General features: G+C 50.9%; 1 protein-coding gene across 1 annotated transcript in view; it reads left to right on the top strand.

The window, feature by feature from the left end:
• The first annotated feature begins 4825 nt into the window (after window positions 1–4825).
• Window positions 4826–11297, top strand: part of ST6GALNAC2 (ST6 (alpha-N-acetyl-neuraminyl-2,3-beta-galactosyl-1,3)-N-acetylgalactosaminide alpha-2,6-sialyltransferase 2) — a 16186-nt gene continuing 9714 nt past the window's right edge. Inside the window, exons 1-2 of the mRNA XM_012662265.1 lie at window positions 4826–4950; window positions 9340–9400. Of these exons, the coding sequence (XP_012517719.1) occupies window positions 4826–4950; window positions 9340–9400 (186 nt within the window). The remainder of the gene's footprint in view (window positions 4951–9339; window positions 9401–11297) is intronic.

Below are 11297 nucleotides of genomic sequence, written 5' to 3'. Positions count from 1 at the left end.
AAAAAAAAAAACCACAATGAGATACCACCATACACGTGTCCAAATAGTTAAAATAAAAAAGAACGATAACACCAAATGCTGGTGAGGATGTGGAGAAAGTAGATCACTCATACATTGCCGATGGGAATGTAAAATGGCACAACCACTCTGGAAAACTATTTGGCAGTTTCTTTTAAAAAACTAAGGATGCAACTAACTACCATACAACCTAGCAATTGCACTCCCGGGCATTTATCCCAGAGAAATAAGACTTATGTTCACACAATAACCTGTATAAGGATGTTTATAGCAGCTTTATTATTCATAACCCCAAACTGGAAACAACTTAAGCGTCCTTCAACAGGTGAATGGCTACACAAACTGTGGTACATCCATACCATCAAATACTACTATTCAGCAATAAAAATGAATGAACTATTGATATACACAATTTGGATGAATTGCCAGAGAATTATGCTGAGTGAAAAAAAGCCAATTCAAAAAGATTACATACATTCTCGCAATGACAAAATTATAGAAGTGAAGAATGGATTAGTGGTTGCCAGGGGTTAAGGACGGAGGAGAGAGGTGGGGTTAAAAGGAAAATGGTTGTGGCTATAAAAGGGCAAAGCGAGGGAGCCTCATGGTGGTGGAAATGTTCTATGTGACCCTAGCTGTGCCAACAATGTGGTTGTGATATTGTATTATCTGTTTTTTCAAGATGTTACCATTGGGGGAAACCGGGTAAAGGGTACACGACATCTCTCCATATTATTATATTTCTTACAACTGCATGCGAATCTACAGTTATCTCAAAATTAAAAGTTTAATCAAAAAATCGTGGCTGGGTGTGGTGGCTGGCCTGTAATCCCAGTACTCTGGGAGGCCAAGATGGGAGGATTGCTTGAAGCCAGGAGTTCAAGACCAGCCTGTGCAACATAGTGAGGCCCCATCTCAACAAAAAATTTTAATATTAGCCAGGTGTGGTGGCTGCACACCTGTAGTCCCAGCTACTCAGGAGGCTGAGGCAGGAGGATCACTTGAGCCTAGGAGTTGGAGGTTGCAGTGAGCTACGATCTCACCATTGTACTCGTATAATACTTGAAACAAAGAGCCCAAAAGCACAGTTGACAGATAGTTGACAGATGACTACTATGCAATATTTAGCTCTGAGTCTATTCAGTGTGCTCACACGTAAGCAAGTTACAGCACACATACACACACACTCCATTGCATCATCCTCCACCTGAAAATACGTCCATAGCTCTGTCCCCAGAAAATTCATTCTGTTTGTAGTGACAAACAAAAATGAGTCCATATTCATATAAATAAGATCTGAGAGGAAAATCAGTTTGCTAGAAATTCAATCTTTCCTCCATTTCTTTTTTTCTTTTGCATTTAAAAAATTATGGAAAATTCACATAACATAAAATTTTCCCTCTTAACCATTTTTAAGTGTACTGTTCCGCAGTGTTAAGAACATTCACATTGTTGTGCAATCAATCTCCAGAACCCTTTTCATCTTGCAAAAACTGAAACTCTAAACTCATTAAACAACAGCTCTCCGTTTACGCTTTCCCCAGCCCATGGCAACCACCGTTCTATTTTCTGTCTCTATGAATCTGACTAGTCTAGGGACATCCTGTAAGTGTACCTGACATACAATATTTGTCTTTTTGCAACTGTCTTGTTTTGTTTAGTGTTATGACCTCCAAGTTCATCCATGTTGTAGCGTGTGTCAGAATTCCCTTTCTATTTCAGGCTAAAGAACATTCCATTGTATGGCTATGCCATGTTTTGTTTATCCATTCATTTGTTGATGAACACTTGTGTTTCTTCTTCATTTCTTTTCTTTTTTTTACTGATACGTAATATTTGTACATATTTATGGGGTACATGTGATATTTTGTTGCGTGCATAGAATGTGTTTCTCCATTTCTTTTTAAAGTTGAATTGAAATGCCTAAGTAAATTTATAAATAAAGTTAAGAAACAAAACAAAACTCTTAGATATTAAGAGTATTAAGAGGTGGCCTGCACCTATGGGTACGATGTGCACTGGCTGGGGGACGGGCACGCTTGTAGCCCTGACTCGGGTGGTACAAAGGCAATATATGTAACCTAAACGTTTGTACCCCTGTAATATTCTGAAATAAAAAAAAAATAAATAAATAAAAATTTAAAAAATAAAAAAGAGGTGGCCTTCCTGTCATGTATGTGCTAATTTGGGAAAGAAAATGGCCACCATTTGATGAACAACCAGCGTTTGTGGGGCGGGGTGAGAGGCGTGAAGGAAAGAGAGGCACAAAGGTGACAGAGGATGTGATGCCGGCCCTTGAGAGAGAGGATGCAGAAGAAGAAATGGTCCACGGGAAGATGGAGGCCTCACGGTGAGGTGCCCCTAAGAAACTCGAGTCTCCAGGCGTGGCCCTTAGAGAACTGAAGGGGTGTGCGGCCGATGAGAAGTCCTGAGCCCGAGCCAGAGGCTGACTCCAGAGTCACCGACACAGAGCTGGCTGTTGAGAGCAAAGTGTTCCCAGCTGGAGACTGTGAGGAGCTCAGCGTCAAAGTCAGAGAGGAGGACGCAACCGCATGGGAACTGGAAACCGCCAGCTCCGTTGGGAAGGACGACGCTCACTGGCTGCAGAGGCACGGTAGGTAAGGAAGCGACGCAGGCAGAAGTGGAGACAGAATAGATTTCTCCCCACCAAGAACTTGGATAAAAAGAAAAAAGAGTAGCTAAGAAGCGTGCCAGCTCAACAGAGTTTTTGTTTGCTTTGCTTTGCTTTTTAGGACAAGCTATTTGAGGGCATGTTTATACGCTGGGATAAGGCCCCTGCAGAGGCGGAGGGGATGGCTGCTAAAGCAAGAGCGGAGGGGTGGGAGGAAGGAGAACTCCAGGGGGGCAGATAAGAGGCTTTGGGGTGCTAGGGTATTGCCATTTGAAGTGTTGGAGGAGGACCTGGATCACCAACTCCCACGCAGGAGGAGTGCACCCCCTCCACCCTAAGGCTGGAGTCCAGGCAGCAGAGGCTGCGCTATGGTGGGGGCCAACTTCGTAGGTTTGAAGACGGAAAGGTAAAGAAATTACTAGCTAATGATGCCCCTTGTCTCCATGAAGTACAAAGTGAGGAAAGTCCTAAGAGGCAGGGGTAAGAGGGGGATTTATGGGCTCAGAGAGAGGGTCTGAGGTTTTATTAACCACGGAGGAAAGGTGAGAAGGTGATCAAGGGATAAGTCACATCCACAGGGAGTTTGACAAATAAAACCATAATCCCAAGTCATGCCCATTAGCAGGGTAGCAAGCGTGTCCCACTCACTGCTCACCAGTCTTGGGGTAAAGGAAAGGACTGGGCCGATTTGAGTGACCTCCAGCGACCTTGACTCAGCCCACACCAGACCAGGCAGACAAACTGAGTGGGAATGACCTGAACGACCCATTTCTGACCACAGGCACAGGCCCCAGGACGCTTTTCTGGAAGCCTTGCAATTGGACAGATACCTGTGGCTGCACCCAGACTTTCTTGGATACATGAAGAACAGGTGAGGCCAGAAGCAGTGGCTCATGCCTGTAATCCTAGCACTTTGGGAGGCCGAGGTGAGAGGATCACTTCAGGCCAGGAGTTTGAGACCAGCCTGGGCAAAATAGCGAGACCCCATCCCCACAAAAATAAATAAATGAATTTAGCGGGGAGTGGTGGTGTGCCTGTAGTCCAAGCTGCTCCCGAGGATGAGGCAGCAAGATCACTTGGGCCCAGGTGCTGGTGGGTTGCAGTGAGCTATGATGGTGCTACTGCACTTAACCCCAGGCAAAAGAGTGAGACCCTGCCTCAAAAACAAACAAACAAAACCCCCAAAAAGAGTTAAGAGCAGAAAGCATGTGGACACGTGGACAAGCATGAGGTCCCTCTCATCCTTGCAGACTCTCGGGGGTCTGGGGCATTTCACAGGTTTCTGGGGCCAAAGACCCTGGACCTGGGTGCCTGGGTGCCTAGGTGCTTGGGACCTGCTCACTGCCTGGGTGCCTGAGCTTCCCAGCCCTTCCTGGTGACCCTGGAGCCCTGCTAGACGTTTCAGGTGATCTCTCTGCTGCGGTGCTCTCCTGGGTAGCTTCATTTTGTAACAGGAATGAAATGTGGTTGAGGGGCCTGACCCTCAACCTGGTGTCTGGATGGTCACCAAATAAAGGGATGACAGCCTCAGCTCCCCAAATGCGTACCATCACCGCAGGCTCCCTACCTCAACCCTCCACCTCCAATTCAGGTGAACCAGTCCCTTATTAAGCCCCCAGTTCTAGAAGGACTGGAGGCTCCAGGGCCCAAACTAACAGGTCTGAGGATCCTTTCCAGGGGAACCGGGCATGTCGCTTCACGGCTACAACCCACTGGCCACGGGAAGCTGGAGCCGGGCCGAGCGCGCAGTGTGCAGCCAGCGCGGCAGGTGGCGGCGTCTCCCCGCGCCCGGCCTGTCCCCCGGACAGTGCGCGCCAGCCCTTGATAGTGCGGGGGAAGAGCCCTGCCCAGTCCCGAGCTGGCGGGAGCGCAGGAGTGGCCGCTGTTGAAGTCCCCGGGGCAGGAGGCAGTGCCGGACCCGCGCGCGCGGTGCCGGGCGCCAGGGGCGCACTCCAGCCTCCCGGACCCGCTGCCCGGCGCCCGAGGGTGCGGTGGCGTCTGGCGGCTGGGCCCGGGCAGAGGGAGCTGCAGGGCGGGAGGAGCCGCGGGGGCCGGGGTGGGGCGGGGCTGGGCGGGGCAGGGCAGGGCGGGGCAGGAGGCCGCCTCTGTGAGCCCAGACGGCTTCCCCGGGCCTCTCCCCTCCGCCCGGGACAACGGCGGGTCCCGGGAGGCTGCATGGGGCTCCGGCGCGGCCCGCTCTTCTGGCGGCTGCTCCTGCTCGCGGCTGCCTGCTCTGGGATCCTCTTCGCCCTGTACTCCTCGGCGGTGCCGCGGTACCTGGAGCCCGGGTCCGAAGCCAGGTAGGGCTGCCGCGCGCTGACCCGGAGAGCGCAGGGGGCGAGCAGGGCGCGGGGAAGGCGCCGCCCGCAGCCTTCAGCCCTCCCTCCGCGTCCACCCCTCTGGGATGGCCCACAGAGGGGACTCGGGCCGTGGCCCTTTGTCTCCAGAGCCGCCGCCCAGGTTAACTTCGCGCGGCCCCTGCCTGGGTGCAAGAGGGACCTCGCCCCCTGCGCCCTGGCGACCTGTTCCCAACACCGCGGTTGGTTAATTCCCTCTGGGCCTGATTAGAAACACTTTCTACGGTCGAAATTTAGCAGAGTCTCCTGAGTCCGATAAAAAGTTCCTTTGTTATCGGGAACTGTCCCCCGGTAACGTCACATCTTTTTTCCACACTCTACCTTTTGGGCAGGGACCCAACTCTCCCCGTTTTCAACTTTGCGGGGATCCTCGGCCCGGCGGTGGCCTGTCGCCTTTCCCACTCGCTCTGGTCTCTGCGCTCCCCGCGCCCGCTCCCTTCTCTCCGAGCCTCGCTTCGCTCGGCTGGTTATTCTGATAAGCTCCGTCTGGGCGCGAGCTGGCGACAAGGTGGGCTCCCTGGGGAACAGGGGCCGAGTCGGAGTTCCAGCCAAGTCCCTCCTTGCGCCTCCTGCGCTGCGCTCCCTCCTGCTCGCCCTGGGCACCTTGCTTTCATTAATGCCCACGGGGAGAAACCGGAGAGCCTGCCTTTGGCCGGTGATGCTTCCGTCGCGGTAGCAGCCTCAAAACGGTGGAGCCCGCGCCAGAGCACCGTGCGGGACGGAGCGTGGGCTTGGGAGGCCGGAAAGGCGCCCACAGCCTCCTGGAGAGGCCTCTGGGCCCAGCCTTTCCCTTCCTGGGCGTCCCCACCTGCGCGCTCCTCCCCAAACCTTGCTGGAGGCATAACGGGGTGAAAAGAAAATTAGCATGTGCGCTCAGGAAATGAAATCAGAGGACACATCCGAAGTTGTAAAGCAATATGAAACAGCTTGCGACGATTCGGGGCCCAGTCATCTCAGAGCAAAGGGCGCCCGCCCTAGCAAGTGATACCTGAATTACTAAATCTCCTCACAGTCAGAAATTGCATAACAAGGACGGAAAAGGTTGAAGGCATAAAGAAAATGGATCCTGTCAGTGTTATGTAAAGATGTTTAAAAACACAAAGTATCCCAATGCAAAGGAATGATAACTTCTTGAGGTGATCGGTGTGCTGATGAGCCTGATTTGATCATTACACATTGTATGCATGTATTGAAATATCACACTGTACCCCGTAAATATGTACAATTATTATGGGTCATTTAAATATAATTTTTTAAAAGAGGAAGAGAGGCTGGGCACAGTGGCTCATGCCTGTAATCCCAGCACTTTGGGAGGACGAGGCAGGAGGATTGCTTTAGGCCAGGAGTTCAAGACCAGCCTGAGCAACATAGTGAGATCCTCATCTCTACGAAAAAAATAAAAATTTAAAAATTAGGCAGGCATGGTGGTGTGCACCTGTAGTCTTAGCTACTTGAGAGGCTGAGGCAGAAGGATTACTTGAGGCCAGGAGTTTGTGGCTGCAGTGAACTGTGATCTGGCCACTGCACTCCAGCCTGGGTTACAGAGCGAGATGCTGCCTCAAAAAAAAAACAAAAAACAAAAAAACAAAAGAAAAAGGAAGAGAGACGTGAGCTAGCACTCCCATCGCCCTGGCCATGTGATGCCCTGTGCCACCTCAGAACTCTGCAGAGAGTCCCCACCAGCAAAAAGGCCCTCACCAAGATGTGGCCTCCCAACCCTGGACTTCTCAGCCTTCATAACTGTAAGAAGTAAATTTATTTTCCTACAAATTTTTTAAAAGCCCACAAAGTAAACATCCTTTAAAGGTACCTAATACAACTTTAAATAATAGGTTTATTGTACTTGTATGCCCATGTATACCTGAACATAGCTGGGTTTTTGGTTTTTTTTTTAAGATCTTTCGTCTTTTCAAAATTTAGTATGACCCAAGAACCTGGCCATGTCCTCCTGCTTCTGGCCAGGTGTGTGCACTGTAGCTCACAGCCAGGGTAGGTCAGGACACAGCCTCGCTGTAGCAGGTGGACAGTTAGTACAGGAGAGCAATGTCATTCTGGGCAGGGCCCGCAGGCCATGTGAGCTTCCCCAGTGAGGGACCGCAGGCCTGGAAAGGAAGGCGGCTGGGACGGGGTCTGCAGAGCTGGAGGACCGGGCTCTTGTGCTCTTGTTGCAGTTTGGAGAGTGGAATCCAGTCTGAGGCTTTACTCAGGGCAGAACCTGGACCAGTGGTTCCCAGATGTGGGGATCTCTAGAACTGTTTTTTTAAAAAAAGGTTTTTAACAGAGCAGGGAGGGTCATCCACGTGGGGCTGCCAGTTACTGTCTCTTGCCGGTGCTATTTTGTTGATTTTGTTTTTTTTAAAAAGGGGACACTTTAGGGCCAAAAATTACTAGGGATATGATCTAAATTTAATTGAGTAAATTTAGTTTTATGAAAAATGCACTACAGTGTCCTTATTTCTCCTCCAGCTAATCACACTTCCCAGAGGGGCATGTGTGGGCTGGCCCCTTCCTGACTCCCTTCCCGGAGCCGCAGGCAGGTATCTGGAAGCTCCGGATTCCTGAGAGGCAGGGGCTGGAAGAAGTCACTGAGCAGAAGTGATGCCCTGAAGATGCATCGAGCCTCCCTGAGGCTGGGGGTTCAAGGCAGAAAAACTGAATTGGTGGGGTCCCCATCACCTCCCCTGCAGCTCTACCCTCCTGTCCCAACTCTCTGCCATCAGCCTCCCAAGCCTGGCTGCAGGGTGGAATCATCTGGTTTGGGGATGGGGGGATGGGGATTGGAAGCACCGATGTCCACACCTCACCCCAGGTCAATCAGATCAGAATCCCAGAGGTGGGGCCTGGGCATTGGTGTTTTTCAGACTCCCTGGGGGTTCTCAGAGGCAACCTGGGCTGAGCAGCACCTTCCTAGCTCCTTCCCAGAGGGGGTCACATTGTGCTCTTGGGGAAGAGCTACAGGATTATGTGGGTAGACAACTAGCCCATCCAAGGGGGAAAGGGGTCAACCCTCCTCTTTCTGGGCTGCTCCTCCAGGGTCTTATGCGGAACCTGGGAAACCAAAGGGAGGCAGGTCACAGGCTCCCTTGTGGCGCAGCTGTCTGAGCACCTAGAAGCAAGTAACAAGAGGCCTTTGTTTCCCTTGCAAACTGCCAGCCCAAAGTCCTGCCCCACCTGCTCCCTGTGGCTGCTGGGCGAAGGGAGGGTGGGGAGAAGCTTAGCCACCCTTTTCAGTGGGCAAAGGCCTTCCTTCCTGTTTTCCCTCTGCCCTGATGCAGGGGCCACCTAGTGCCTGGGAGCTGAGGGTGGGTGGTAACATTAACCCCTCACCTCCCTCCAGAAGGGACACTGATAATAGAGGCTGACACAACAAGGTCCTTGCCCTTCCTCCTTTAGCTGACATTTAGAGGGCACTTTTTAGATTCGATAACATAGACTCTCTGAATCCTCCCAACAAGCAGGTGCGCTCGATATAATTATCTCTGTTGCACAGAGACGGGCCCAAGACCATACAGCTGCCAGGGGGTGGAGCCAGGACACAAACCCAGGGCGTCGGGCTTCTGTGCTGTCTTGGTCCATTTTGTGCTGCTGTAACAGGACACCTGAGACTTAGAGTGATTTATAAATAACGGAGATTTGTTTGACTCAGGGTTCTGGAGGCCGGGAAATCCAAGGTCGAAGGGCCTGCACCCGGGGAGGGCCTTCTTGCCGCATCCTTCCAGGTGGTGGGCAGAAGGGCAAGAGAGTACACGTGCTCAAGAGAGAAGGCGGGGCCCAACCCATCCTTTATCAGGAACTCGCTCCCTAGACAACAGCAGTAATTCATTCATGAGGGCTGGGCCAGGCCCTCCTGACCTAATCACCTCTTAACAGTCCCACCTGTCAACACTGCGCATTGGGAATTAAGTTTCCAACACGGGAACTCTGGGGGACACAGTCAAACCACAGCAGGAGCCATGCCATTTACCACGACCATCCTGCAGGAGCGGTGGGCACAGCCCACCCAAAGGAGGGGGACCCGAGTCATCTCAGACCTAACACCTGCTGTGGGCCCTGGGCAGGGAGACTCTTGCAGACAGTCCCAATTCCAGGGACCTGGCAACGCTTTCCAGTAATAAATAAATGCAGTAATAAAGTGACGGTATTTCATGTGCCTAAAGAGAGAGACACGGGCAAGAACAAGAGCATGGAAGTAGAAGGATCAAAAGAACAAACACATTTTGGACCCTGGCAGCCTTGTCAGCCCCCAGAGCTGAGGGAGTCACTCAGTCCAGAAGCTTCCAAGGGGTGGGCTGGACCTGCTGACCTCTGCTTTACCTCTCCCTTCTCCCCCAGGGACACCACGTCATCTCAAGCATTCTTTGGACTCAAGGCATCGAATTCTAGGACCAGAAAGGTACAGTGGTCGGCTGCTTTGTGGCAGTTTTGAACATCCTCAGGTTAGCAGGGAGGAGGGGAAAGGAAAACAAACGAGAACATTCTCACGAGATTGCTGGGCTCTTTGGAACACTCCAAGCACAGAGCTGAGCATCCACCCATGCAGGGCCTCTCAGACCGGACAGTAGGGTTCCTGCACCCCAATACCAGGGAAGGATGGATAAATATGTACCAGGGTGTAGCCAGCTGAAAAGTTCTTGGCAGTCTTAAGATCTGCAGCCTGGCACAGTGGCTCACGCCTGTAATCCTAGCACTTTGGGAGGCTGACGCAAGAGGATCCCTAGAGGCCAGGACTTTGAGGCCAGCCTGAGCAAGAGCAAGATCCTGTCTCTACAAAACATAGAAAAATTAGCCAGGCGTGGTGACAAGTGCCTGTCGTTCCAGCTACTAGGGAGGCTGAAGCAGGAGGATTGCTTGAGCCCAGGAGTTCAAGGCTGCAGTGAGCTATGATGATGATGCCACTGTACTCTATCCAGGGTGACAGAACAAGACCTTGTCTCAAAACAAACAAACAAACAAACAAAAAATAGAGGCTAAGGGACACTTGGCCGGCAGACTGAAGAGAGGCCTCAAGCATCTTATGAGTGCTTGGACCAGGCTGTCTTTAAGTTTCCTAAAGTCCTTTCTACCTTGAGTTGTTCAATGCTAATTGACATATATTCCCACCTGATTTAAAAGAAAGGATTTGAGGTGGCTTTTCGACACATATAACAAGGCAAAAACATAAAGTAGGATAGGATAAGGAAACTAGTGGAGGAAAAGTACAGGTAAGAAAAAAAGACCATGTGAGATAAGTGCAGGAAAAGTGTTCCACAAGGTGGAAGGATGGGCCATATATCTGGCTCTGAGCTTCCTGGTGGTCAGAGCTAAGAGGGAAACTTTGCCACTACATCCACAAGATAAAGGCAAGCCAGCTACCCAGGTCAAGCACAGACCTGAAGGTTTTTCTCCTGGAGTCTCCTAAAGAGGCCCCCAGTTTATCTCCCCTGTGATAAATTAAATAGTGAAACCATTATAGTCAGTTCTGTTATAATGCTTGCTTTGAAATTGTTAATTTGTTCCAACAAGATTGATATATTAGGAAACAATTCAAGCATCACACAAATTTCACGGTTGCTTATGAGCAATTTTGTCAGTGACAACACTAGGCAAACACAGAAAACCACACCCAGATGAGCAGAGCCAAGTAGGAATACACAACAGCACACGCTTGCACCCCCGCGACAGCCATCAGCTTCGCTGCGTGTTAGGGGCTCACCCACCTGGCCAGCCTGGCAGTACCCCTTCCCTTCCGGTTTTAGACAGCCTTGCTTCCACCATGTCACAATAACTCACAAGCTGCCCCCTTCCAATGCCCACTTCCACCAGCAAACCTCAAGTATTTGTTTCTTAACCACGAAACACGTGTAAAACCGTGCTCTGTCTTTCTTAGGTTTTTATCTTTGGTTTTACGCATTACTGACAAGGTTTTTCAGTGTTGTGCCACTTACTTATCCCGTGCTCCAATAAGCCCCTGGGGTTTTCGTTTGCTTGTTTGTTTTTAGAGACAGGGACTCTTGCTCTGTTGCCCAGGCTTGAGTGCAGTGATGTGATCATAGCTCATCACAACCTCCAACTCCTGGGCTCAAGCGATGCTCCCGCCTCAGCCTCCTGAGTAGCTGTGACTACAGGTATGCGCCACCATACCGGGCTAATTAAAAAAAATTTTTTTTGTAGAGATGGGTCTCAATTTGCTATGTTACCCAGGCTGGTCTCGAACTCTTAGCCTCAAGCGAACCTCCCACCTTGGCCTCCCAATGTGCTAGGATTACAGACGTGAGCGACTGTGCCCAACCTAAGCCCCATGGTTTTTTTTT

The sequence above is a fragment of the Propithecus coquereli genome, unplaced genomic scaffold (genome assembly GCF_000956105.1).
Source record: "Propithecus coquereli isolate 6110/MARCELLA unplaced genomic scaffold, Pcoq_1.0 Scaffold76, whole genome shotgun sequence".
NCBI classification, from domain to species: Eukaryota; Metazoa; Chordata; class Mammalia; order Primates; family Indriidae; genus Propithecus; species Propithecus coquereli.
This window is presented reverse-complemented; position numbering and strand designations above follow the sequence as displayed.